The sequence below is a fragment of the Coprinopsis cinerea genome (genome assembly GCF_000182895.1).
Source record: "Coprinopsis cinerea okayama7#130 chromosome 9 map unlocalized cont3.9, whole genome shotgun sequence".
NCBI classification, from domain to species: Eukaryota; Fungi; Basidiomycota; class Agaricomycetes; order Agaricales; family Psathyrellaceae; genus Coprinopsis; species Coprinopsis cinerea.
The window spans coordinates 2,076,203-2,102,909 of NW_003307536.1; the positions used below are offsets into that span (position 1 = coordinate 2,076,203).

Consider the following 26,707-nt stretch of genomic DNA (forward strand, 5'->3'; position numbering starts at 1 on the left):
GAGGCGAGCTGTTGAGATATCATGACCTCCGGGTAACCAAGTCATTCGATGAAGCCTTCTAGCTTCTAGAGGCCGAAAGCTTTCAGTTGTCATCCCCTTCCCCTCGCGTCCATCTAATCCACTATAATTTAACAAGCTGCACTCGTTGTGCATGGCGAAATCCAGGCTAACGTTGGCTAGTTTCAGTTTGGCGCACGGAATTAATCAAATGGCAATTTGAGCCCGAGTATTCCCCGAACTATCCAAGGTTCCAACTTCCAAGGCCTTGTCTTCCTGCCCGCTCGTGTACGCGCTTGGTCTGAACCGTTTTGCACAGTCGCCTGACCTTCTAGCGGTGCCCATCGCAAGAGATGTTGGTTGAATGGTGAGGGACCGAGATTCATAGGGAAAGGAGGATGCGTAAATTGTTGACTGAGGTTCCGTGGCCTCTCATAATCGCAGTGCGGAAATATAGTTGAGCAACTCTGTCTTCGACAGGTGGCAAGCGCCGTCAGTCATCGTACGGGAGACTGAGACTCTTCGCCGACTCTCCACCATCATGACGGATCATTCAATGTGTGATTGCCGCTTAGATCATCTTCGCACGGGCCGACTCTCTTCGCTTTGCAATTTCTCGCTCTTCCCATCACTGCCGTCTAAACGTTCGACAGTCAGAGGACCCCCGAAAACCAGCTGAGAGGTCAGTTCTGGGAAATGGATTTGTTAACCGGATTTTATCTCGCAAAACCCCCCAGATTTTAACCGGGTTTTGCAGTGACCTCCGTGCCAAGCCAAAAATCGATACCCGGATTTTGGAACAGACCTCAAAGTCACGAAAACTCGTCTGAATTCTCATATTTCGCTCGTATATCCATGTAACTACGTGCAAACACTATGGTATGATCAACCCTCGTCTTCATCTCCGTTGCTGTCCCCTTTCTTTGGCTGTTTCGCCACCAGTCCCTTCACGGCTTCAGCAGCGGTTGACACGAAGGGAATTGGACTCTTGCGAGTTAAGGACAAGGCGCTCGTATTGACGGTCCTGGGCGTCTTTTGACGGATAGCTGTTACCAGAATGTAGACCCAAGCCTACATATGGCTACAGGCTACAAAAAATGTACTCATTGATTCCAATTCATAACCCAGTTTGGTGATTTACCGTCGCAAATCGTAGTCGATTGTGAGTCAAGATACTTCTACATGTTTTGAGTAGAAAATGGGCCCAAAATGGCAAGTAAATTCACGGTCGAGACCACCCAGGACCACCCAAGATCATCAGGTCGCGCGAGCCTGCCGTGCACCAATACCCGGATTTTGGAAGTGACCTCCTCAGAGAGTCGATGATACCCGGATTTAGGAACCGACCTCGACCTCGAAACCCCCCACAAAATACCCGGAAAATTTCTGACCTCCACCCCCAGACCCCCCCAATTTTAACCGGATCTGCACTGACCTCTCAGCTGGTTTTCGGGGGTCCTACAGTCAGGCGTCTTCAAACATTTTTGGAATATTCTACAAGATATCCCATATCCTTGGACTGGCTTGGTTATAGCCTACCCATCATATTTCATGCGTCCCCATGCCAATATCTGTGTTCTAAACGTTGCTATTGGCCAGCACCCAGAGCCAAGGCTCTGACTCTGTGTTCCAGCAATCGGATGATACGGAGCATTCCTCCCAGTCATCCACTTCAGAAGTGCGAAGTGTGAAGAGTTCCTTTTCCTGCGTTATGTGTGAGTCTGGTTCTTTCCTATTCTCAGGGCATCCAAAACTCATGGCCATGTCAGGGTCAGAATGCAAACCATCACCACCTCACGACACAGATCTGAATCCAGGATCCCGCTGCCCACCATTATCCCAGCTCGCAAAAGGCACTGCCCAATGACGGGCGACTTGACGTCCATCATTCTGCAATCTGTCGTCGATCTGATGGTGTGAACCCAGGTCCCTCCTTTGGTCAGCCCATCCGTAACTGCGGGCTTGTAGCCCGTCCCATGGTACGCTTGCGAAGTCGACCCTCTAAGGATTCATTATATCAATTTCAAGAAAGGGAAGTGTGGTAAGGGTTCGCCATACCGTTCCATCGTTCCGAATGATGTGCCCCTTACCGTGGATTGGGTCATATGTCCCCATCTGTTTTTCTCAGGTCAAACTCATCTTCCGATTCGCATCCCTTGCCTTTCCGATGTACCCCATGAGCGGTGAGTGTAGTCCTTCCCTACCAATCTGGCGCGGAACTGACCCACGATAGTCCAGGACCTATCATGGCTGCGCACTTCACGATGACATGGACGAGTTGTCCGAAACGGCAACTTCGTAAACCCAATCCCGGGCGCATTATGCGTTACAGTCGCTTGGTTCAACCTCGAGGCATTTCAGCACTTCATACCTTTCCTCTGGGACCCAGGGGAAGGGAGGGCCAGTCTACCTCCCCCTTGGGTGGATTTAACTCGTCCAGATTACCGTTCAGGCGCTGTCTCAATCATCGAGGTAACGTTGGAGCGGGCTATGTCGATATCATGTCACCGGCAGTCCTGGCGAGTGATTACGTTCTATTTCCCGTCCCCTCCCGCTCACTTGGCAAAGTTGTGGCATACCAAGGTTTTTTTCGTAAATATTCTTCGCGACCTGGGTTAACGCTTCTGATTCAGAATATGTTCTGAATGGGTTAGTCGCAATCGGCGACTCTGCAAGGTCATCTGTTTGTGCCCCACCTGAATTCTCTTTCCAAGACGGGTATATTTGGTTAACATCGTATCTCATGTTTCAACCAATGACCTGACTCGCATAAATCGCAGCACTGCCCTTTGAACTCTCTCTGACAGGATTGTGCCTTGACAGTCTCCTCTCCACATGGGCTCCTCTCTGGGTTGGCTGGTGCCGCCGTTGCCTGACTTCTTGGCTACTTATCTCTCTGTCCTTCTCGGTCGGTACGCTGGATTCCCGAGGCGAACGAAGTCCCGTCTCGGTTCGCAGCATCGTCTAGATGCGATTCGGAGGGTCCTCTTCTGCCAACGTGGGACTTGCTCTCAGAGAGAGTTACTTTTTTGGCGCCTCCATGCTCAGGTCCTGGCTGATGCTCCACCGACATAACTATCTTGAAAGGCGAGCAACCTGGTTCTGTAGTATGCTGTTCGACACTGACAATACGTTGCCTTTCATCAGAACGGCCACGTAAAGCCGATGCTTCTTACCAATGTCATACTGCTACAGGTCGCTTCAACTGCCCGATAAGCGCTCGAACCCTGGTTTTGAAGATTAACGTTCCACCTTGTCGCTGTGCATCTTGCATAGGTGCTTTAATCGAGGAACAAAATGCTGCCCTGGGTCTTCGATGTTGAAATGTTTCGCTGGTTTGCGGTTCTTCCGGCTATGGGCAGCATGATCTTCAGTTCTACGTTAATTCTACGACATCATTCTTTCGCGTTACGACACATAAGCCAGCGACTTCTCTGCTGTGCTACTCCACGAGTACGGTGACTGTCAATGTGGATATCTCTTTGTTCTCTATACGCATTTGTGAGTCTTCTTCCCACCGAGTTCGCAAGACTTCGGCTTCATGACTTTTTTGATAGTATAAGAATATTCTTCTCTCCTGTAGAGACGGATTATCGTTGCCAGGGATCTCGATCGGGTCGTTGCTGCTACTTCCTGCTCTGGGAGCTGCCTTCAGCTTTTCAGAAAACATATATAATGTCAGGTAATGGTAGTGAATGACCCTAGAACCATCCCGCAACATGTTCTCTTTCATTTCTTCCAAGCTCGCGCTTCTCGTACAGTTGGCTCTGGCCTCCACTACGTTCGCTGCCCATGTTAACTATACGTTTAACATCGTGAACGCCAATCTCGCTCCTGATGGCTTCACCCGTCCCACCGTCGTCGTTAACGGTCAATTCCCTGGTACTCTCATCCAGGCGAACAAGGACGACATATTGCACATCACGGTCAACAACCAGTTGACGAACCCACTCATGAGGTAGGTCTTGACGTCTTACCTATCTCCTCGGACATCAGGATTAATCTTCTGCTTTCATAGACGAAGCACGGCCATTCATTGGCACGGTCTGGTCCGTTCCCAGCTTCTCACAGAGTCTGTCGCTTTGGCTGAAGATATCTACAGTTTCAAAGGCAAACCGCTTCTGAGGATGGACGTACGTGTTAAATGAAATCGATAGTTGATTGTGACCGTTTACTTATGGCGCTTTCCTTCCAGCGGCTGGCGTTACACAGTGCCCCATCTCTCCGGGCCATTCGTACACCTATGATAGTAAGCGCCCTCGCTGCTTTCCATGACGTCATGACCCTGACCCGACCAACTTTAATTCCTAGTCCCTCTCAATGGACAGGCAGGAACCCATTGGTGAGTGGTTGCTTTCAATTAACCTGTTTCGCCGTTTTATAACATCCTCGTCTTATCCAGGTACCACAGGTGAGATGGTGTTGATATGTTGACGACATCGGTTACTCAATCCAAGGGTGGTAGTCATCTTTCTTCCCAATATGTCGACGGGCTTCGCGGGTGAGTTCGCTTCGACATTCAGCCAGTGAGGTATCTTCTTGCTGACGCTGATGTGTGTAGCGCTATTGTGATCTATGGTATGCCCATCTTGTCTTCGGAATGGTAGACTCTACTCATACACATGTGAATTAGACCCCGATGATCCTCACAAGTCGTTGTACGATGAAGACGACGCCAATACCATCATTCAGCTCGGCGATTGGTACCACAAGGTTCGCTTGACTGTCACACCTATTGTCTACTAGACCCCAGTTAATCACGGTTGCCTACAGCCCGCGCCAGGTATCCAGGCTGCGTACCTGGCCGACCGAACTGACGAGCCGGTACGTCTCTGCGATGCTTCATGAATGGAATACATCCTTACAAGTCATTCAAGGTTCCTGACTGTGGAACAATCAATGGGGTTGGACGTTACGTCCGAGGTCCCAGGCTTCCCTGGTCGAGGATCAACGTCGTGCGAGGCAAACGCTATCGCCTTCGAGTCATCAACATCTCTGCCTATGGTAGTTTCGAGTTCTCGATTGAGAATCACCCGGTCACGATCATTGAGGTGGGTATTCCGGTGTCATCTGAGCGGTCGTTGATTCACCTGCGTGTAACTGCTAGGTCGACGGGATCAACCATGTCCCGAAGACTGTAGGGGGCTTCGAGATTTTCGCTGGACAACGCTACTCGGTCGTCTTGAATGCTAACCAACCCGTCCGCAACTACTGGATTCGCGCGCCTATGGATGTGAAGGGCGACAGTGACAATGATAACCGTGAGTCCGAGTTCCCGTTTCCTTGCCATCGGGTATTGATGAGATTTTGTTTTGGAATAGTGGACGACGAGCTCATCTACGCTGTTCTCCACTACGACGGAGCGCCCAACGCCGATCCTACCACTCGCGCCGACAGGGACGCGGACAATATGCTCAGAGAGCACGAATTGGTTCCTCTCGATAATCCAGGCGTTCCGGGAGGCACTGGTCCAGCAGACAGAGTGATCGATCTGCAATATTCTCGCTCGACGTCTGGAGGTACCAAGGTACGTGGATTCCCTGCTGGGTTGTTGGTCGAAAGGCTTATAATGGTCGCTTTGGCTTGTAGTGGACCTTCAATGGGATTCAGTACCATTCTCCCAACACCAATACACTTTTGAAGGTGATGGCAGGCGCGACTATCGCCAGTGATTTCACGCCTTCCGAGCACACCATCATTCTTAACCATAACGAAACTGTCGAGTTGCGCCTGCACGGCTCTTCTAACGGTACAGACATCTCGCCCCATGTATTTCAACTTGTTGGCTAACCCGGCACCCGCCTTTCTAGGACACGTCCAGTAAGTTCGAAGCTTCTTTCAATCAGAGTTTTTTAACGATCCGCTTACTGCGCCGAACTTGCAGCCCTTTCCAGTAAGTCGACATCAGCCTAGCAGTCGGCGCCAATCTCACTTCATTCAATTAGTCTTCATGGTCACGCCTTTAGCGTCATCAAAGGCGAGAGTGGACCTGAGAACTATGTGAACCCTCCTCGCCGCGACGTATTCGGCATCAAGAGCGGTACTGGAATCATTCGTTTCAGGACGGATAATCCTGGGCCATGGTGAGTTCCAGGACATACATCGTATAAGCTTTGATGTCGCTCATCGTTCATTCCAGGTTCTTGCATTGCCGTGAGTAGTCTTTTTGACGATGGTTTTTTTTTTTTCAAAGTACTGAATAATGTGCTTTCGGCCATCGTATTAGACATTGGTAAGTCTCTTCCTACGTCAATTCGGGCTCCATCGAACGTATACTCACGCCCTTGCATCAAGACTGGCATCTGGAAGCTGGTTTGGCGGTCGTCTTCGCTGAGGCTCCTGACCAGATACGTGATGGACCGCAGGCTCAAGTCATTAAGCAGGAGTGGCTCGACCTATGCCCAATCTACAACGCTCTTCCTCCCGAGTTGCAATGATTCGCTCTTTCAGATGGACGTTAGATGGTACTCGTGACTGAAGTGAAAGGACTTGGTAGAATGTAAAGACTGTTATATTCGAATTGACTATTGCTGTTCATACGTGAAACGAGACTGGCTCAGTTGGATTGAAATGAAACGGAATTGACCCAAGCAAGCAGGAAGCAAGCAGGCTGCAGGCCTTACCTCGCACCCTTTCTTCTGAATCGGAAGTCTAGAAACAAAGGGATAGGAGCTGACAGACAAACAGGTGCGTCCAGCTATGACATCAGACATGACCCGGAAAGCCTGATCAATTTGGAATTCGGACGTACAGTGACAATAGGTCTTCAGTGACGAATTCGATGAGACAATATCCCTACTACCAAGCCCTATGACCACCATCGACAAGGATACTGCGTGATTAGGGTTAGCATCGGAACTGAGGGAACTAACAACGCGCGGGACTCACTCGCTCCCAGTGCAGAAGCTCGAACCATTTCCGGCAAGCCAAAGATAAACACTTCTCAACTCATCTGGGAAGCCGATTCTTCCCAGGGGATTCTGCGACGACCAACGAGCTTGGGTTTCTGGATTCTTCAGGAGGAACTGTTTAGTCATTCTATACATTACAAGGGTCAGCAGACGTATCAAAGAAGGGTTGCAAAGATAGCCCACTCCGTGTAGATGTATCCAGGGCTGACGCTGTTGACGCGTATTTTGTCCTTGCCAAGTTCACAGGCCATAGACCTCGCCATTTGAACGACGGCGGCTTTGCTGGTCGTGTACGCAGACCATGGCTGGCCCTAGGGAGAAAGTCAGAACCTCCAAATCGGCGGCGTTAAAGTCCCACCTGGTTGGAGATACTACCGCTCATGCTTGCAGTGAAGATGATGCTACCACCTCGATCATGCTTTTTCATCTGTCTGGCGGCAGCCTGGGCGGTGTAGAAAGCCCCGTCGACGTTCACCTTGATGATCTATGGTTTTTGGAGACTCGTTAGCACTGAGGTTGACGTGCATAGAGATGATTCCAACTCGCCTGTTCCCACTCTTCAGCAGGGTAGTCAAGACAATCCTTTCCACCCAAAATACCGGCGTTCGCGACACAGACGTCGACTCTACCCTCGACTTCGTAAATCTTTTCGAGTTTCCTCCACATTTCCATTTGGTCGGTCACATCAGCGCGAGCATAGACCAGGCGACCTTTCTTCCTACCATCCTTCTCCGACGACAAGATGAGCTCCGCGGGTAAGTCGGGGAGGGATTCAACCCATTGCGAGACCTTGACAAATTCTTCGTTCGGTTTCTCGGGCAAGTCCAAGCAATAGGCGACCGCACCCGCTTCGGCGAATGCCTGTGCAATCTCGAGACCGATGCCTCGAGCACCTCCTGTGATGACTGCGACTTGGTTGGTGAGGGAAAGTGTTTGGAAAACTGAGCGTCGGGGCGCCTGTTGGGTTTGAGAGGATGCCACGGAGGAGACTCCTGGGCGGGGTGAAGTGGCCATTAAAGTTCGAATACAGATAGTCGATTATAGCGGGTTGCGTTGGATACGAGGGCCTCCTATAAGGTTAGGTCGAGGTGTAAGAAGACCAGTATAGTTCGATTTCAAACAGGGTGCCTTTATATCGAAAGGGATGAGATAGGGGATTGCTATGATATCATGTGTCACATAGTCGTGCAAGTCCGCCGCACGCACGGTATGCTTCCCGTGGCTGAAAGAACCAGAGGGCTCCTCTCGTACAGTGCTTCTTATTGACGAGGAAGCGTCTCCCCAACTGAAAATATGACGCCCGGGCCCAGGGAATTCTCACTCCCTCCGGGCAGGACTTTCTGGAAATGTGGAGATACTTTATGTGCCCCCGAAAACTCACGATAAGCTGGCATTCTCTCGCGTGAAGGGCCAAATGCGCACCTGTAGATGACATTTTCTTCAACGACCCTAGTGTACAGGTTTGTTGTACCTGACTACGAGCGATTTCCTCGTTAACAGGGTATGGACAGTGAGATCGAACCAACAACAAATCGAGCTTGTAGTGGATTTGGCGGGAATTATTCAGTTTCCGTCGGCGCTCCAAATATTTCCGAATCGGATGTCAACTCGATCACCCAACCAGGGTTGAGGAAGGCCAGCAGGATGTTTGTAAAGGAAAGGGAAACACATTGGCCGACCCCAAAAGCGCGGGAATACCCTAACTGAATGGTGAAAATACCGGTCGTTACTCAAGAAATTCCGTTTCCCCACCTGACGCTCGCTCAGTCTTCGCATCTGTGTTCTGGGAATGCTCTATTTATAGCCCCGACTGAGACGTGCAAGGGTAGGCCCTCGTGATGCGCAGAATATCAGTTTATGATCGTTTGGACAATGGGCGGTATCTCGACAGCAGAGAACAATGATGTACTAAGTCATTGATTGTTGCAAAGTGCCATTAATTTTTTTTTTTTTTTTTGATTTGAGCCACGGTCGGGGGGCTTCTTGGAACTGAAGGGACCGCGAGCCCTATACGAACCTGCGGAGTAGGTAGAATGGTTTTGATACTCGAAGTCCTACATCTTATGTGAATTATATTATTACCCCTTACAGGTTTGAAGCTAGAGAGTTTATCGCTCGTTCGGGCGCCCGCGGATGTGTTTCCGTTATTTTTGGACCGTTCGTTAAGTATGGATGAATCGGGCTCCACGGACTCCGGAGAAATACAGCCTGCGAAAGGTTACGTTCAGAACTGTACGTGGTTGGCTGTGTTTTTAACGACTATCTAGATAGATAGTATGTATATTTAAGTCATCGAGGCGCCGTAACAAGTTTTCGTGATGGGCTGTACGCCCAGCAATTATCTGAGTATCCTTGATGTTCAAAGCGGGGAAAGATAAACTTTTCCAAAGGTGGCTCGTGGAAGAGCGGGTTGGGATATATAAAGGGAAGGCGGCCTTGGCTGTCATCAGCTGGTCTCATCATATTATCTCCACTACAGTCTACTCGAGCCAACCGAGGCGACTTAACACACTCAACGTCCACCCTTCATATCCATTTGTGATCCCACTCTTTACCCAACATGGTTAAAGCTTCCTCTATCGTTGTTGCCTCCCTCTTTGCTGTCGGGTCAGCTTTGGCTTTTGTTAGCAGCTATGACGACCTCGACAGGTGAGTCGTACCATCTCATGGGCGTTCCAATGTGCCAAAACGCAGGCTAATCGCATTGAAATCCTTACAGCCGTGACCTGATCGAGGCAGACCTCTACGAGCGCGACTTGTACGAGCCTTTCGAACTCGACCTTCGCGAGTACATCGAAGCCCGTGAGGTCGAAGAAGCCATCCAATTTTACCAACGCGACCCATTCATTGGGCGCATTCTCGGAGGCGCTAAGCGTTTCCTCTTCGGCAGGGGACTCGACATCGAAGACCTCTCCGACCGCGATGTTGACGACCTCATCGAGGATGTTGTCGCTCGTGACCCCTTTATTGGAAAAATCCTCGGCGGTGCGAAGCGCTTCCTCTTTGGACGCGACCTCGAAGAAATAGAAGCCATGGAGGCTCGTTCGCCGTTCATCGGGAAGATCTTCAGGGGAGTGAAGAACGTGCTGTTTGGGCGGGATGATTTGGAGGCAATTGAAGCCCGTGATCCGTTCATCGGCAAGATCCTGGGCGGTGCCAAGAGGTTCTTGTTTGGAAGGCATATTGAACTTGGAGGGACTCAGGACCTTGAAGTTCGCGATCCCTTCATTGGAAAAGTGTTTGGTGGTGTCAAGAGATTCTTGTTCGGAAGGGAGGACGGGGTTGGATTTGAGGCGCGATCGATCGACAGTAGCCTGGATGAACTCGATTAGTAGTTGCCGCGCTGATATGCGGTTCTCATTGCGCGCCGATAGATATGACCATGATGTTATTGCCTTCGAGAGCGCGACCGCATGATTTTACCCAAGAGCTAGGAAATGAAGCCTCAACCATCAGAGATTGTTCGTGTTCCATATAGATTTCGGTCAAAAATAAAACTTAGAGCTATCTGAAATGAACGCGGAATTTATCGGTGGAGAAATGCAACGTGGGCAACTTCAAGCCAGTCGCGGAGAAGATCGATGTCATCCTGTTCCCCATACTAATCCAAGTCGGGTCGCTATGACGGTCGTTAGTCGATAAAAGGGAAAAGATCATATTCCGCTTACATATACTCTCAAAATCTGCCTGACCCTGACCCCAAAAGATGTTCTGAAGGCTCTCTTCATTTGCTTCAGTCTCTCGATCTCCTCCCTCTCCATTTCTTGCCTTTCCCACATTTCCAAAACCTCTCCCATCGTGTAGGTGAGTTCCTGCCCAGCATCAGTTTGGGGAAGAGATTTCCTCTGGTCAATGATCTCCCGTTGAATCTGGAGTGACTTCAACTTCTGACCACCTTTTCGATTGAGATTGTCGAGGATCAGATGAAGTACATTCCATGCTGCCTCGTGGGTTGCTGGGTTTAAGGGCTCACAACGAGCACCGTCCTTCAGCATCCTATCCCAGAAACTTTTTTGCAGCTCCTCCTGCCGTTGCGCTGCCTCAGGGAGGTCCTCGGTGCGAAATTTCCCCCACTTGGATGTGGTCAGGATCACCCTGTTTATCGCGTCTCCACCGCAAAGCTGATTGAACATCTTCAAGTTTCTCTTCGCCGAGCCTGTGAATCTGGCGGCGGAGAGGTCGTGCATGTAAACCAGTCCCCCAACAGTCATTCCGAGGCGATATCTATAATCGAACGTTCGGGTTAGCTTCGATACAAGTTAAACGGCAAAAGGGCCTACGATTTAGCCAACCAATTCGATATTCGTTTCAAAATCGCGACATCAGACTCCATAGTGTCGTCGAACCCCGGTGTATCGACTAATATGATCCTCTTCGCTCCGGCACTGTGAAGGTTGCGGTAACGATCCGGTATATCCAGGATCACAAATTCCAATGACTTGGTACAAGACTCCAGGTTGCTGCCGACGCGGACGTGCTCCCCATCCCGTCTGGGTCCTAGCGCAAGGTTCACAAACTGAGGAAGAGAATGTTAAATAACAAACTGAAGGGGCATACATTAAGGACTTGTAACCGACCGTGCTTTTCCCCGCTCCTGTGGCGCCCATCACGCTGAGCCCATTAGTGTCAGTGAGACCGTTTGGTTCACGTACTCGCCAGAGAACGTACGGAATAACAATATCTGTCGGCTTCGCGTCTTTAAAGGCGGGGTCATCCAGCACGCTAGCTTTCTTCCCTTTGGGGGTCATTCTTGGATGCGGTAATTCTTCAGAGTGTGGGTCAGTTTACGAGTAGAGATCAGGCTTAAACGGTCGTACTTCAACCGAAAGCTCGAACAGGTTGTTTGTTGTTTCAGCGTGCTCCCTCGGGGCCAGTGTGCAGCGAACCTCGGTAGAAAGTGAATAACGAAGAGGGTGGATGAAACAGGTGGGTTCTCGACCGTTCCCTGTCCATTCACTAGTATGCATCGAAGCTCCGACGAGCGAATTCAGTGAACATGAGGCCATCGCATGCCCTACCGTCTTGTTAGCGCCTCGTTACCTCGTTGTTCGAGTGACACCCAAAACGCATACCAGAACCGAGCAGTTGGCCCATCATTGGCAAGGAGGTGACCACCGAGGAAGGAAAGAGCCAACACGCGAAGGCGGTGTGTTCGCAGGCTAAGAGATCGACCTCTCATCTGGCGATTATTGAGTTCGTTGTCACGATGGTGTCGAACGGCACACCAATTTGACTCTGAGATCTGAGCTTTCCACCCGTCACACGGTCACTTCTGGTTGACACAATACATTCCTAGACGTAGGCTCGGCTGAAGGTTACAGTACGATATCTGTAGCTTGACGTCTCTCTCTAGATAGAATTCCCAAAAATCGTACAGAGAGCATGGCTATAGATCCGTCGACGAGGAGAACATCTTCGACAAAAGGTTATGAATTCGCGCCAATACGCCGCTATCTCGACGGCGAGTACTGCTCTGGCTTCCTCCCTGCGATTTCAATTGTTGCACTTTGGGTTGGATTTCGCACTCCTTGGCAAAGGTACCAATCAGGCCTTTAAAACTCTCCCTCGCTTCTCTGAGATCTCTGATTGCAAGCACCCTCGCTCCACTGTCCATCAGGCCCGCCCACTGGACTGTCCGAAGTTGGTTCCACTTGTCCTCCGCCTTCGTCATCTCATAGTCTGGGAGAGCCTCCCATTTCCCAGCGACGAGCAAAAGTTTAGAATACACCTCGTCTCTGGGCTCAAAGACTTTCTTCATGGGTGCCAGAGCTGTGTTCTTCGGGCTCACGTCGATGGTTATGTCGTGCAAATAGATTAGGCCACCCGCAATAGCCCCTTCTGCCAATCTAGGGGGGTACAAAAGCTTAGCGATCGACGCCAATAACAGTGAAAGATGATGAAAGATGGCTAGCTCACTTTCCATCCAAATATCCATAGATTTTCTTTAAGACGTCCTTATCCGACATAGTGTTGTTATCAAATCCAGGGGTGTCGACGAATATTACTTGGTGCCCTGAGATGTTGACCACGTCCGACTCTTTGACATCGCGCGTACACAGTGACAATCCTTTCCCCACAGGCATGATATCGCTGCCCACTATGCTGTTAATCAGCTAAGAACTGGCATTAGTTATTGTCTTTGAAAGTGCAAGAGAACGAGTAAGCAGCACCGTGCTTTTCCCAGATCCTGCCGGTCCTGTGACCCTGGTCGGACGTTAACGAGCAGAAAGGCGCCCTAAAGGTCAACACATACAAGACAACGATCCGCGGGCCTTTCATCATGGAGCTGGCTGTTGGAGGTTCGACGGGTTGTGGTGAAGATATATTGTCAGGTGGATCGGGAACAATGCTGGATCTAGGATAAAACGTGAGGCCATTCAATAGACAATCGCTCTGGTCCTGCCTATCGAGTTAGTCATGTCGTTAGAACATGAGGGATACGCATGCTCAGGCCTCGGGCTCGGAATACGTCTGCATCGTCCATGCACATCGCCGGACGTGGGTGGCCATGATGCGCCGGCATGTCGGGTCATGGATCATGATCACAGAGCACGATGCATTATCCAATTAATATCCTTACGACTAGCTTCATCTACCAAAGATACGGGTCAATATGCGTTTAAAAAAGGATGAGCAATCGACTGTTTGAGGCGTTAAATCCTTCCTGAGTTGCCTCTGGAAGATCCTTTGAAGATCGTTTTGAACGGTAACGTCACAGGGAGAGCCAAAGCTACGATCGCTGATTGCTTCTCGAAAAACCTCCCATTCAGCGTCCGGTTGCGGAATTTTCTTGATTGGGACCTCATCCACATATTGTTCGAGGTATCTTTGAACTGCCCTTACAACTTCATCCATGTCGCTCGACAGTGCGATGTCCGTCTTTGTCAGAGCAACCATCGTCCTCTTCAGAGCGGCCCTGCCAACACCAGCTTTCCGACATCGGTCTTTGAGCCTTCTCAGTCCTCTAACATTGCCCACATTATAAGGCGGACGATCAGCTTCAACGAGGAAGATGATGCCCCAGCGATGGACTCCCTCCGAGAATCTATCACGTCAACGACATCAGAGACTTCAAAAAGACGATCCAGGACTCACTTTCCGAGGAGATACGTGTATACCCTTGTTAGAACTTCCGCATCCGACAGGTTTGTATGATCCAGCCCAGGCGCTTCCGCCAGTAATACCGTACGGCATCCGAGATGCAGACGCACTTCCTCTACAGTTTGCGCTGTGCTCATGAGGCTGGAAGATACATTAGAAAGTGCGCTAGTGGTATCGACCCGCGACACTATCTCGTTGATAAACTGACGCATAATTAGCAGTTTAATATTTCGTGGCATCAGAACCAGGATCGGTAAAACCCACGCTACTTTTTCCACAGCCAGTCCGCCCAGCCACCCTGTGAAGAAGCAAGCCCTGGTTACCCCAGCTCTGTCGGATGCATCAGACAGTACTCACAATATTAGGACGGTATTCGAGGAAGATGTCGACTCTGCCATCGTCGTGACTGGTGATGTTGTTGAAGGAGAATCCGCATCTCTTTCAAGTACTTATCTATCGCCGGTGATCTGTGAAAGGAAATTTAAATAGATGGTGAACGTGGTCGATTGCGCTGATGTCCCGAAGGCCTGGCCATACATCCACGTCCATCTGACACACGACCTCTAGGACTCAGAAGCAACAGGTGTGAACCAGAAAGGTGATGTCAAGTTGAAAGTTCGATCTGGTATCATGTCGAACTTGCTCCTTCCTCGTGTTAGCGCAACAGTGTCCTGTGACTGGAAGCCTGGGCTGGAAACTTCCGACAGACTCTATAATCACCAGGACGTCGAAAGGAATCCAACCGTTATCCGTCCGTTGGTAGCGATAATGTGACCATTGGTACGCCAATTCACTCGAAAACGGTGATACCAGAAGAAACCTGCAGCTTAACGCGCTGCCTCCAGAATGCTGTCTGGGTTTCCAGGAATGGGGCTGAGAACGGCAACCGCAATCAGCGGAGGACCAATGGAAACAGGGATGCAGTGCACCGCGAGAACGGGTTAAGGGGAGCGTGAGGATGAAGCCATCGACCAGTCCTCTCCATCCCCTTCGATGCCCCGATGGAAACCTCACCGGGTACCTTGGGATTGGATGCTGTCGAACAGCGTGATTTAAGGTTTGACAAACACGCCAGATGATGTGGCGAGTAGTGCAATTTCGACGGACGTTGAAATAGGTAGATAGGGAATCACTCGGTGTCGGAATCTTCTGCTGAAGAGTCCTCCAGTGATAAGTGTTGGAATGCATGATTTGGGTTCGATACAAGGAGGTCCTCTGTATCGTCGTCCTGAGCACGCTCTACCAGGAAATCAGTCGTCAGTATTGCGAGCTAGTACCACATGCACTGTAGGAGCTACCTTTCTCTTTCCTTGACTCTTGGTAACTTCTTTCCAGTTCGTCCATGATCGCGTCCTGCATCTTCGACATGTCTTCCGCGGTCGTACATGTTCGGTACCGCTCGATATACGACCTTGGCAATTGAGGTTAAGATAGAATGCAGTAGGATTACGATAGAAAAAAACCGCACTTGTTGACCCTCCAGAAGGAGCCTCCCCATCCAAAGCAGGATAGCAGCTGTTCTGCGTATGAGTCAAATCCTGTGAGATAGAAAGCCGCTGCCAGAGCCTCGACGCAGTTCAGTCGCCACGGTTTGCCATAGTTGGTGGGGTTTGTGGCGAGCAGATATGGAACTGAGGCGGCGTATCCATGAGACATGTACGGCCTGCCATGCACAGCGAACTTACGCAATCGTTCATGAGGACTGGCTATCTTCCCAAAGGGAACCTCGTCTAGACGAGCCCAGGAGCATTCCACCACAGCCAGTCCTCCGTTGAGGATTATATCTCGGTCAGAAGGGCTTACGATCTGCTTTCCCTTGGGACTTGAGAGATCGTCGTAAGTGTGACCCCCGGATTTCAAGACCTTGGACCTACTCACGAGAGAACGATTCCTCGGAACCTTGATCCAACTTTGAGATCCTTTATGAGACCCTGACGAGCCAATTTCTTTCCAGAACATCGTTTGGGGTCACAGTGGTTAAAATCCTAGCAGAGACTCAGATTCTTTCGACCCAGAATCAAGTTGACGATGCTCACCCACATTGCAACTGGAACGTCGATTACAACTGGGCTTTGTCCACCGTCACTGCCATCTGGAGGTTTTGAATAAAGTAGAGTCATGTACAATGGATAAGGCTTACCGTCTGATTCATCTCTTTCGTCTTCATCGTCTGAAATGGTGTCGATAGCGCTTTCTGGCCGTTCATCGCCAAAATGTCTAATCGGGCCTCCCTTTTTGGAAGATCCCCCTCGACCACGTCCCCGACCACGACTAGACCCACCTCTGCCCCTCTTTGCCGTCGACCTGTGTGTTGAGCTCGGTTCTCCAGAATTTTTTCGACCCATGGCGTGCAGAAAACAGGAAAAAGGTTGGAAAAAGGTAGAAAAATACACCGGCAAATGCTGCTCAAGGTCGTGGGGCAGAAGATAGCTGTGTGGGAAGGCCGCACCGGGTGATCCGCTAGGCCAAAATTCGTGGGAAACCTGGCCCCGTCGCGTCAATGGTTTTGGGCTGAGCTCGTTGCGTTGCACAGCGACCACAATGTATCCGACGATAGCCAGGCTGTCCAAAGCGTCCAGGGCGCCGCTGACGGGAAAGAAGGCCAACAAGGACTTCTATAAAGGTCTGTGTCGTCGTTCGTTGGGCCACAAGCCAATCTCTGACCACGACATTTACCGCAGGCACGAGACAGGCTTTTCTCCCTGGTGGACATCGAACGGGGGCACCTGGAAAACATGTCGTTGGCGGTAAGGCCAAGTACAGGCTCATTGACGAAAAGGTCAGGGTGTTTGTGGCACCACCAATAGAGACCATTAACTCGTCGCCAGTGCGTACCGTTTCCATCGAATTTAGGTTCTGACGTCGTCTCATGGTTTTCTCGAATAGCTCAAGCCATACGTCTCAGTTAAGGTCAATCTCACCAAAGAGGAGGAAAGGCTGCCATATGGACGATTCAGACACGCCGAAGGATTGACGCCTGAGCATTTCCTCCGAGTTTCCAGAGAACGATATCGCATGGAACAAATGGGTCGCGAGTTCCTCGGTGCCAAAGCGCCTTCATGGTTGAATGCTCTGCAGAAGGTTGAAAAGAAGAGAGGAACACCAGTACTACCTCCAAAGGCACCAACTCCCGCCGCAACGGCCTGATTGTGCCTTCTGTCTCTAGTGCGTGATTGAATTTGGCTTTGTCCTACGTCGCTGACCCTGGAGCTTGTAGGATTCATACTGTACTTCTTAATTAATACCCTCGCGAGGGCCTGCAACATGCTTCGTGAGCTTCATCCTCTGACCACCCTGATTCAGCCTGAAGACGACCTTAAGCCTCTGTCTGGAGCTCTGGAGTCGGCTGGCGCCCCTCTGAGCTACTTGTTTTCTTACTTCGGTGGCCCCTAAAACGTTCCTGATACAGACCGCAGGCTCCGTCCTTACTGGCAACCCGTCGGATAGTCCACCTGAATACACGAAACCTCGGCCAGGAATGAGCTCTATAGAGGGCAGCACGCCCGATCGAGGGAGTCCACTGAGAACTAAACACGAATTCAGTCCGACTGCGAGTGTCTGGCAACCCGCGTTCGTCGCTCATCGTCATGATGGTGATGTTGGGATTAGCTAAGATGTCTCCCTACGATATCCCTGGATGCCCACGGAGACATCGCTTGCGGACGAACCCAACCCTGACCACGGGCGCTATAGTGCGGCATCTCCTGGCCTTCGCTGGATTTCCGCTTCACTGATCAATATCACAACACTTCCCATGGCTTTGGGCTTACAACTTTGTTTAGCAGCTGGAATAGCTGTCTGCAGCGCTCCCTGCAACGCACGGGAAGTCAAATCTATGCCGTTACACCGCCTTAAATGTTCAGTCCGCAAAGGTCGCGCATTGTGGAGTACTCTGGAGTACTTTGTCTCACCGAGGATCAGGCCTTTGCAAACGGGCTTAAATCCCCGCTTACATCTCTGATGTCGGTAAGGATCCATTGTCCTCTCCCGTTCCTGTGAAGTTAACGCATCTATTTTTACGTTCGGTCTGTCGTCGAAATTCGGTATGACTTTGATCTTTTGTTGCGCTCTCCCCTTATACAATACAATCCCTGGATTTGTGTTGATAGCAATCTGTCGTGGGGTGCTGGAATGACCTCGTCCTCTCGGCTCATCTACCATGACGTTCTGGAAAATGAAAACCTTCTGATTTCTTTGGAACATATATAGCAGCAGTTCGAGCAACGTCACTCTTCGGTGCTCTCCCCCACTTTTTTCTTTCACCGCCTCCACCATGATTCGCTCGGGTTTCTTCAGTGCATTGGTCTCCGCCACTCTCCTGGCTGGTAGTGTCCATGCGCAGACCTATACGGTCACGAACAACTGCCCTACTGCCATTGACTTGTTCATTGGTCAGAACTCAGAGGGCAGTTTGGCGACCGGTGCGTCGATTGTCAAGACTGGCCTTGGTCCGACTGCCGGGTTTTTCTATACCACCACCAATGGAGGTGTGGTGAACGGTCAACTAGTGGCTGCTCGCGCTGGCTTCTTTTTGGAGGTGAGATATTCACGCGTTGCGATACGCCGAGCCTATTCACACATTTGTCTTGCTTTAGCCTACCTACTGGTACTATTACATTGTCCGCGATCAGAACCCAAACAATTTCAACACTGGGATCAGTATTACCCCGGACAAGCCTGTTGTAAGTTTCACCTTCCCTTGTAGCAGAGTCGCAGGATTAACTCCGTTTTTATTTCATCTCACAGTCCGACGGCTTCTGCACGGTTGCAACTTGCAACTTTGGGAACTGCACTACGGCTTACAACTCTCCTCCCGTGTTCCATTCGCCTGTCCCGCCTCCAGCGGATGCTCCCGCTCAGAACCCTCCCATTTACCAATGCAAGGAACCAGACGTCAATTTCTTGATCACGTAAGCCGTTTTTGCCTACAATTGCCTCGTAAAAGTAATCGGTTTGTCATTAGATTCTGTCCTTCTGGTACCTGGCCTCAAGCTCCCGGCGTCGAGGTCAAGCCAAACTTCAACGAGAACAAATGCTTGGATGTCCAGGGCGCCGTATTCGCCAACGGAACCCCTGTCCAGGTGTACGTCATACTTCCCTTTTTCGGTATCGACTAGGCACTCTAACACCCTGCCGCCTTTAGCTACGACTGCAACGGAACCAACGCGCAGAAATGGGTCCTCAGCCAAGGGAGCACCAAGGTTCGCGTGGCTGATACCAACTTCTGCTTGGACGCTGGGTCTACTCCCGGGAATGGCGTCCCGATGAAGATTTGGCAATGCTACGACAACCTCCCGGCGCAACAATGGTTCTACACGCTCGATTATCGCTTGGCGCTGGAAGGCCAAGGTATGCTCATCGATTCATATCAATGTACGCGTCCCCTCTGACTTTCCCTTCCCTCGTACTCGTTTTAGGTCAATGCCTCGACCTCACTGACGGAGACTTGGCCAACGGCAATGTCGTCCAGACCTGGCAGTGCAGCAATGGAAACAACAATCAAGTCTGGACCCTGGGCGTCTAATTGGACCAGTCGACTGTTCCTGTCGCCCCTTATCCTTCCTTTTTTCCTTCTGTAATTGGTTTCTCACGGACAGTTCTGAACTTCTCGAACGATTGGACCTTTAACGATTCTGACAATTCAACGTACTCATGACACGGACTCTCCAACTGCTCCTACCTACGACAATTTCACTTGCCGAACAATGCAGCCGATTGTACCAATGAAGTGAACACCTGCTTAGCCTTCTCGGACAGCGTGGCCCACCACTGGGTCCAAATGTTTCCGTTAATGCGCCTGAACTTAGCAAGCACGGTGTCCAATTCTTTATCCACTGGAAAGGCGGCCTGGGGAGGAGCGATTTGGTCCAACAAGTCGTCGACTATTTTCCTGGCATCCTCCTCGCAGCGAGCTGGGTAGAGCGACGAATTGCAGCACTGGAGCACGAGGCTTTCCCATCGAGTTTGCCTCGCTAGTTCATCGTGTCGCTGTTGTGCAGACCGGTTGCCCTTCTCGATCCGCTGGTCCTCCCATTTCGTGGTCGCAAGGCAGATTCGCTGGCGGACCTTGCCTCCGTGCTCTCTGAATGCACTATTGAGCAATCGAAGCTCATCATGCATGTTATTCCTCCATCGGCAGTCGCTGAGATCATGGAGATAGATGACGCCGCCTCGAGAAATCCCTTGGCGACATCTTCACAGACTATGTCAAATGCAAGAGATGGGAAAATGGTGAGCGATTTGGCTTACCTTTTACGCAGGTATGTGATAATCTCTTGGAAAACTTTGCCGTCTGACTTCACCGGCTGGTTTAGCCCAGGGGTGTCCACTAGCGCAATGCGTTGGACTGAGCCGTCTCGCCGCGCAAAGTCTATTGTGACATGTTGGGTCGCTGTGGTGCATGGAAACAGAGACTCTTCCCGGCCGACCTCCATCTTGGGTGCTCCTTCTTCGAGCAAGAGGTTGATAAACTAAGGTCCTCGTTTAATCATCGCCATCTAGCCGAGTATACGGTCGCGAAAAGCACTCACTGAACTTCGTCCAGCTCCTACCATCCCAACAACCCTGGGGGAACATCGATATCGTCAACGGGTTAGTAGTCGAAGTCCAGTGCAATATCTTATGGTGACCATACATACAGGATGACGATATCAGCTTCGGCAACCATCGATCCAGGCTCTCTGGCTAACGTGAGTGTAGCGGTGTCCACTGTCTATGTAGCGCTAATGAAGTGACATTGCATTTCAAGACTTCCGCCTTTGATGTGCCAAACACAACGCCCTCGTAGGATCCAAAGGACTGTTCTCTTTTCTCCATTGGGGGACGATACAATTCACTATCACTAGCCACTTCTCCACCGTGACTAGCCTACACGAGTAGGCGTCGCCGCGCCGAGATGAAACGATGGAGGACACACGAGGCTTATCAAGATACACGCCGTGACGGTGGGCTCTAGTGACTGCTTCAGTGACACGCCTGACCCTCGTTGTGGACTGAATTGGTCATCTGTGGCAGGCTTCTCGACCACAAACTCGGGACGCGTGGGTCATCCACCTATGTAAGTACATATCGGAACGACCCATCTTCGTTCGTGAACTTGCTTGCAGCAACCCTTGAAGAGAGAAACTCTCCCGAAGCTTTCAACCACTGATCCGATTCTTGTCAATGCGGGACCTAATACTGAAATCGTGATACCGTGAGCCATTGCGAGTCTTATCTCTTGTGTTTTCGCAATCCTGACGGCTCCTCTCTTTAGGGTCAATGGGTGCAACAGGCGCTGGGGAAAGTATGGTTCGGTTCAACAGTCTTTGCATGGGAGCCGGCGAATTGATAGCATTTAAATGCAGTTTATTAACCACCTTCTCAGTCCCGGTCGTTGTAAGGACCACGTCAAAGTTGGGAAACACCCCGACTCTTGCACGACGTCCTTGAAGGCGGTCACGGTCACCGATCTCCCCCAAAGCTTCGCCTTAACAGGCAAGACTCGACCTGTATTGGTCGACACTCCCGGTTCGATGACAATCCAGTGGTTGACGACCTTGCCATTCTGAAGGTAATGCAACTTGGCTTGTTAAGTCGCAGGTTCGCTACCTTGGATGACGTCGTTCGTCCCTTACCTGCTCAGGTATCGCGCCAAGGTCACTGTGAAGAGGGCTATTTCCATCCACGACATCTTCCAGGATCGGTTCATGGGGACCGCGAAAAGGAATTTGACAATGTCTCATGACCAGCAACTCCCTCGCAAAAGCGGGTTTTCTCATGTCCAGCTGGGACAAGCGCCACCGGGTGACTGACAAATACGGTATGCCACAAAGCTGAGCGAAGGGAGGGGGAAGGGGATTTTTAGCGCTCGCGCACCCAAAGGCCCAGGGATGGCTTTTCACGAGGGTCGATAAGAGCTCCCACCGAAATGATAGAGCTCAGCGCTAATGGACAATTGCTTGGTGCGTTTAGGGGTATGACGAAAATGTATCCCCCACTCATGTCGAAAAGCTTAGCACGGTCGGCAGGGTGTGCTAGGCGGCCAGAGGGGCAAATGCACGTAGAGGTAACTGGACAGATGGAGAGAAGGAGTGGTCGGTTGTTGTTTCTGCAGGCGAAATGCTGGATGGGCAGCATTCCTAGAGGAGCCAGAGTTAGTCGCTAAAGGATAATCGTTTGGTACTTCTGCCGAGGGATGGCGAGAGGTGGAGCACGTACACGCCGTATCTGCAAAGGTTGAGGGCTTCCAAGGCCAGAGGTGAAGACGTCCAGGTTGCAGAGCACAGGCATTGAATATTGAATGCGCAATATTAATCAGAGCGAGCGAATGATGGTCGGATTGATTGTTGAAGTACAATTTTGTGCCTAAACGGGGGCTAACCTGGAGCGTGACGTTGGAATGAAATTAGAAGTGAAGAGCGAGAGGGAGGTCTAGACAAAGGTGAAGGGCATTTATCCGTCGTCCGAACCAGGCAATCAATAGTACTACCACCTCTCTCGACCCGGGCATGGAGTGATATGAATAGGCCATCGGCGCCTTTGAGTGAATAGAGGCAACGAATAGCGCACCCTGAAAACTCATGGATGACGTTCCAGTTTTGTACATAGCCTAGAATCTGTCGATGACCCTGGAGCATCGTCGCTCGATTCCCTACACGGACTCGAATAAAGCTTCTAGATTTGGGCGCTAAAGGACAATTGTTTGGTATATCGAGCGAGAAAACAAAATCAGGATTACCTACCAGTATTGCAAAGTTACGGGCGACGTTCCAAGAGGTTTTGTACATGGCTTGAAATTAGGCACTTGAAGCCGTTAATGGCTTGAAGATGATATTTACGTCGAGCAGTACGACGAAATGGGAAGAACCTACGTATAAACTCATATAAGGCCTAGGGCGTACGCGAAGTCGCGGGATCGAGAGGACGAGGTCACACCAAAGTGTTGAGAGAAAGAAGAGGTTACAGGATTCAGTGGGATGGCGATGGCGCCTGCACTGCCGCCGAGATCATCGGCGAATGAAATGTCAGCTGCACGGTTTGGAAGCGAAATTGAAGTCCTTGTCCAAGCCAACATGAATGTTTTCAGCCAATTTATCCTGATCTGGAGGGACGTTGAATCCTCCGGCTTTCGTTTACTCCGTGTCCTTCAGCGCCATCCTGGCGGCCCTGGGTGTGAGGGTGAAGGACATCTGCAAGGCTTGGATCGGGGCGAAAGGGAAGATTATCGCCGGCGCACTCTCCGCAGCCCAACGTTGGTTTTACCGTTTCGATTACGGATACTTCTGAACTCGGACTGCTGCGAGAAGGCCCGTGTCCACTGATGTTTGAGATAACAGATCGACGCTTATTTAGTCCACCACCGGCGGAGTTCAAATATTGTCGGCATCAGCTCGTCCGTGAGTCTATCTCAATTTCGAGTGAAGTCACCCTCACGTTGTGCAGCTCATTGTACAGAGAGTTCTCTCGCAGAAGGGGCATCGATATACAGACTGGTACGTCCATACTCATATATACTATCTTCCATATGTGCGCAGCTCGCCTCATTTTGTTTTCCTTGCCTCTATACCTTTTTCTGAAATGGAAACCTGACTTCCATGTTTCATGAGATGTGGCCGGGGCCTCGCAGCCACCTTTTGGCAGCCACATGAGCGCGCCCGCATAGCTGCCTGATGGTGTGGATATGGGCGGCACCCGAGTTTTGATCCCGAAGTTTCGGCTCCAGTTGCCGGCACAGTGAGAGATGATTGGCGGTGTACGAGTTCTATCGTCGGATTGGTGGAGGGAATTAGCGGGGGAGGAACAAGACTTGCACGACGGTCTTGTGTCGAGACTAGAAGAAGATCTCCGTAACGGGGGATGTCATCTGGTGACCCCCTTTTTCGAATCTCTTCTACTTACATACATGTGTCGAGACTAGAAGAAGATCGTCGTAACGCGGGATGTCACCTGATGACCTTTCCAGCGGGGAATAAGGAGGCGCGCTTTTCTGTCCGGAAAAATTGCTATTTTCAGATCCAACCTCCGCCATTTTCAGGGGTTCTCAAGCACTGACGGTGAGTCTAATCCCGTACTAATCTATCCATCTAACTTCTCTGCCTTCCGTAATGGTTCCAATTATGCCTTCCGATACGGAGCAGGATGGTGGCTGGCAATATACGTAGAGAAGGGAAAAGGCGAGTGAAGAAACGTCCCTATGAGCTCAAAAAGAACGGGGCCGACCGGAGCTAAGGGAATATCCAGCGAGAAGTATACATTGTTTGTAGGCGACGACACGCGGCTCAGCATGGGCTGCCAGGAGTCCGTTATAGTCAAGTAGCCCGTTAGTAGCTTTCTATGCGGACAGTAGAGCTTAAGGTATTAGTGGAAAGCTGCTATAGCCTGCAGGCGCGAGATTCGAAAATGTGTTCGCTAAAATCTGAACGTTGAACATTCAAAAAGGAGTTCATTAAATCTGATAACGAAAGCGCTCGCTGCGATGTGAATTTTCACTGGGAAAATTAAGTGTGTTCACTGACATATTGAATGCCGTAAGGGCTCCTCAATTCTAAAAGTTCAATTCGAGTTCAGTTCGCAACGAGTTCAATTGACAGTGGCCTTTCCACGCTTGTCACTGGACTAAGGTCATTCCTGCAAACACCAGCGTAACCAGAAAGCAATCGTATCTCGTCGAAAGCATTGAGATGCGGCTTTAAAAAGTAGATTAGACTTGTGTACAGTATATTCACTTCCAGGAAGACGAAAAATATTGAGCAAAGACCACCGATTTGTCTGTCGAACGCAAGAACTCAGAACGATCTTCGGGCTCTTGGCTGGAGGTACTACTTGATGAGGAGCTCATTGATCCCGACATCACATCAATTGAACTCGTTGCGAACTGAACTCGAACTGAACTTTTAGAATTGAGGAGCCCTGTAAACGTCATAGATCTTGCAGTTGCCTTTGTCTCCGATTAGATGGTTATGCACCGGTTAACGTTGTTAACACTTCAAGGACCTTCGGGTTAACATATGCATGGGCATCACCCCCTTCGAAATTCGCCGCGATCGGATACAACCATCCTGTTTGTCCAGGCTATACATAGCCTAAAGGCGAAGCGGTCCATTCCAAATATTTGTTTCTGGCTGTGGTGAAAACGAACTTGAAGGGCTCGTGGTGGCCCGTTTCGGCGTAATTCCCGACTTCCCTCAAGGTCGTCATCTCCCTTTCTCTCTTCCACCTCGATCATCTCCTTCCTCTCGTAGAATAGAACCATGGGACTTTTCCAATCCAAGAAGAAACCCACTGGCAGGCCAGTACAGGTACTCGAGTTCAAGAATACGATAATTATCCTGTGCGCGCTGTTCCTTGACCATGCGCGGTTCTTTACTGACATGTACACCAAGGATCTTGGGTGCCACCGGGACGGGCAAAAGCACGGTAGGTCTTCCTCGTCCTTCAGAGAGGCGCCCGATGACTTCTCATCTCAGTTTGCCAACCTTATTTTGGGAGACGGGCGCAAGAACGAGCACGTACCTGTTAGTCAATCCAGCCTCGACTCTTGTACCAAGGATCTGCACCTCGTGAAACTGGAGCTCCCGGTCGAATACAACCGCCTTCACAACGCGGGTCTGAATACGATTGTACTGGTGGATACCCCTGGTTTTGACAACGCGGACGAATCCCTCACGGACAACAAGATAATGGGTCTGATCTCAGCCATGTTGGAAAAGTCGTAGGTTGCTTGACGTGTACGCTCTTTATTTGGCAGTTGAGCTTACGACGACGACACTAGTAGGAGGCTTCAAGTTGGCCGCCCCGCCCCTCTTAGAGCTGGGGTTATTTGGGTTTGCGATATCTTTAGTCCACGAGGCGTAGAAGAAGAGAAGAAAAGCATTGGTCTCCTCACTGGAAGGCAGACCACTGGATGGGGAGCGGATGTCAGCGAGCGAATGGTCTTCACAACAACCAAGTGGGAGAAGCTAAAGGTCCAGTCTGACGGTTGCACAGCCCAAACGGATCTCGATAATGGGCTCAAGGAGACAGTTGGCGGACGTCCGTGGGTACGTTTGAACCCCGCTGACCATGAAGCGGCATGGGAAGTCGTTCATACCATTCTCGACGACCTCGACAAATCTCTGGAGTGAGCGGAGCCCAGCATCGCGACCTCAAGTTCGTTTACACTATGACGGAGTGGACGGATGGGAGTAACGACGCTTTGTTCAGGGTATATGAGGTGTAGCGATCCTCGGGTGATTGATATAACAGTTGGAAAAAGGACTCCGAGCACTGCCCTTCTCCAATTGCAATCCTCGAGTGTATCCTCCCTTCCCTTTTAGTTCTCGTCTTTTTTGTAGTCCCAGACTGTCCCATCAAGTTTTTAATTTATCGATCCATATCTATTTCAAGGATTAGTAGAAGCGATTGCATAGCGCCGCTGCGCCTGAGACAGGGGGCGAGAGCAGAGCGTCCAGCTGCGGAGTACTCTGGCACCACGCGGTCAGCGATCGGCCTTAGTTCCGAAGCGCAGACGTTGTCTCGTACCCAGACGTGATAACGACCGTACGGATGTGTACGAGATAACGCCAATGTAGGCTGTTGTTTTATTACAGTAACAATGGAGAACAAGGATTGCTGCAGAAAAGGAACACGAGAGCTCGAGGGTGCGTTGACAGGGCCCATCATATGGTTAAGAGGGGATATGAAGACTAGGGTATATGAAGACTCCCAGCTGTCACCTT

At 50.5% G+C, this 26,707-nt stretch overlaps 11 protein-coding genes across 11 annotated transcripts; 5 read left to right on the forward strand and 6 right to left on the reverse strand.

Annotated features, from left to right (window-relative positions):
• Positions 1-1,575: 1,575 nt before the first annotated feature.
• On the reverse strand, positions 1,576-2,317 carry CC1G_15211 (hypothetical protein; the record flags this gene model as incomplete). The annotated part of the gene is made up of 3 exons (XM_002910530.1): positions 1,576-1,701; positions 1,830-1,998; positions 2,256-2,317. 3 exons carry the CDS (start codon positions 2,315-2,317, stop codon positions 1,576-1,578), a joined length of 357 nt encoding a protein of 118 aa, XP_002910576.1.
• Positions 2,318-3,716: 1,399 nt separating this feature from the next.
• On the forward strand, positions 3,717-6,434 carry CC1G_08591 (laccase-1; the record flags this gene model as incomplete). Its single annotated transcript, XM_001832589.2, has 14 exons — positions 3,717-3,955; positions 4,016-4,130; positions 4,193-4,246; positions 4,309-4,339; positions 4,631-4,710; positions 4,771-4,821; positions 4,875-5,048; positions 5,105-5,258; positions 5,319-5,524; positions 5,587-5,746; positions 5,808-5,817; positions 5,964-6,080; positions 6,137-6,150; positions 6,292-6,434. 14 exons carry the CDS (start codon positions 3,717-3,719, stop codon positions 6,432-6,434), a joined length of 1,548 nt encoding a protein of 515 aa, XP_001832641.2.
• A 76-nt stretch (positions 6,435-6,510) lies between these two features.
• CC1G_08592 (sorbose reductase SOU1) lies at positions 6,511-7,922 on the reverse strand (the record flags this gene model as incomplete). The annotated part of the gene is made up of 6 exons (XM_001832590.2): positions 6,511-6,669; positions 6,749-6,829; positions 6,886-7,035; positions 7,092-7,219; positions 7,267-7,392; positions 7,527-7,922. 5 exons carry the CDS (start codon positions 7,920-7,922, stop codon positions 6,796-6,798), a joined length of 834 nt encoding a protein of 277 aa, XP_001832642.2. The 3' UTR covers positions 6,511-6,669; positions 6,749-6,795.
• Positions 7,923-9,468: 1,546 nt separating this feature from the next.
• Positions 9,469-10,240, forward strand: CC1G_08593 (hypothetical protein; the record flags this gene model as incomplete). The annotated part of the gene is made up of 2 exons (XM_001832591.1): positions 9,469-9,557; positions 9,628-10,240. 2 exons carry the CDS (start codon positions 9,469-9,471, stop codon positions 10,238-10,240), a joined length of 702 nt encoding a protein of 233 aa, XP_001832643.1.
• Positions 10,241-10,509: 269 nt separating this feature from the next.
• On the reverse strand, positions 10,510-12,005 carry CC1G_08594 (hypothetical protein; the record flags this gene model as incomplete). Its single annotated transcript, XM_001832592.2, has 7 exons — positions 10,510-10,527; positions 10,577-11,132; positions 11,189-11,424; positions 11,466-11,502; positions 11,577-11,657; positions 11,795-11,864; positions 11,981-12,005. The coding sequence occupies 7 exons, from the start codon at positions 12,003-12,005 to the stop codon at positions 10,510-10,512; spliced, it is 1,023 nt and encodes a 340-aa protein (XP_001832644.2).
• A 289-nt stretch (positions 12,006-12,294) lies between these two features.
• CC1G_08595 (hypothetical protein) lies at positions 12,295-13,431 on the reverse strand (the record flags this gene model as incomplete). Its single annotated transcript, XM_001832593.2, has 5 exons — positions 12,295-12,754; positions 12,825-13,021; positions 13,079-13,112; positions 13,162-13,307; positions 13,378-13,431. 5 exons carry the CDS (start codon positions 13,429-13,431, stop codon positions 12,295-12,297), a joined length of 891 nt encoding a protein of 296 aa, XP_001832645.2.
• A 1,707-nt stretch (positions 13,432-15,138) lies between these two features.
• Positions 15,139-16,411, reverse strand: CC1G_08596 (DUF367 family protein; the record flags this gene model as incomplete). The annotated part of the gene is made up of 7 exons (XM_001832594.2): positions 16,150-16,411; positions 16,046-16,101; positions 15,888-15,994; positions 15,695-15,831; positions 15,478-15,640; positions 15,308-15,420; positions 15,139-15,248 (listed from the first exon to the last, which is right to left on the reverse strand). The coding sequence occupies exons 1-7, from the start codon at positions 16,352-16,354 to the stop codon at positions 15,139-15,141; spliced, it is 891 nt and encodes a 296-aa protein (XP_001832646.2). The 5' UTR covers positions 16,355-16,411.
• Positions 16,412-16,550: 139 nt separating this feature from the next.
• Positions 16,551-17,290, forward strand: CC1G_08597 (hypothetical protein; the record flags this gene model as incomplete). The annotated part of the gene is made up of 4 exons (XM_001832595.2): positions 16,551-16,632; positions 16,691-16,836; positions 16,896-17,174; positions 17,227-17,290. The coding sequence occupies 3 exons, from the start codon at positions 16,551-16,553 to the stop codon at positions 17,154-17,156; spliced, it is 489 nt and encodes a 162-aa protein (XP_001832647.1). The 3' UTR covers positions 17,157-17,174; positions 17,227-17,290.
• A 975-nt stretch (positions 17,291-18,265) lies between these two features.
• Positions 18,266-19,533, forward strand: CC1G_08598 (G-X-X-X-Q-X-W domain-containing protein; the record flags this gene model as incomplete). Its single annotated transcript, XM_001832596.2, has 6 exons — positions 18,266-18,546; positions 18,605-18,691; positions 18,756-18,919; positions 18,973-19,092; positions 19,153-19,358; positions 19,427-19,533. Exons 1-6 carry the CDS (start codon positions 18,283-18,285, stop codon positions 19,531-19,533), a joined length of 948 nt encoding a protein of 315 aa, XP_001832648.1. The 5' UTR covers positions 18,266-18,282.
• Positions 19,534-19,700: 167 nt separating this feature from the next.
• On the reverse strand, positions 19,701-20,676 carry CC1G_08599 (hypothetical protein; the record flags this gene model as incomplete). Its single annotated transcript, XM_001832597.1, has 4 exons — positions 19,701-20,202; positions 20,259-20,479; positions 20,540-20,573; positions 20,648-20,676. The coding sequence occupies 4 exons, from the start codon at positions 20,674-20,676 to the stop codon at positions 19,701-19,703; spliced, it is 786 nt and encodes a 261-aa protein (XP_001832649.1).
• A 4,564-nt stretch (positions 20,677-25,240) lies between these two features.
• On the forward strand, positions 25,241-26,113 carry CC1G_08600 (hypothetical protein; the record flags this gene model as incomplete). The annotated part of the gene is made up of 4 exons (XM_001832598.2): positions 25,241-25,320; positions 25,373-25,406; positions 25,457-25,701; positions 25,762-26,113. 4 exons carry the CDS (start codon positions 25,241-25,243, stop codon positions 26,111-26,113), a joined length of 711 nt encoding a protein of 236 aa, XP_001832650.2.
• Between the last annotated feature and the right edge of the window lie 594 nt (positions 26,114-26,707).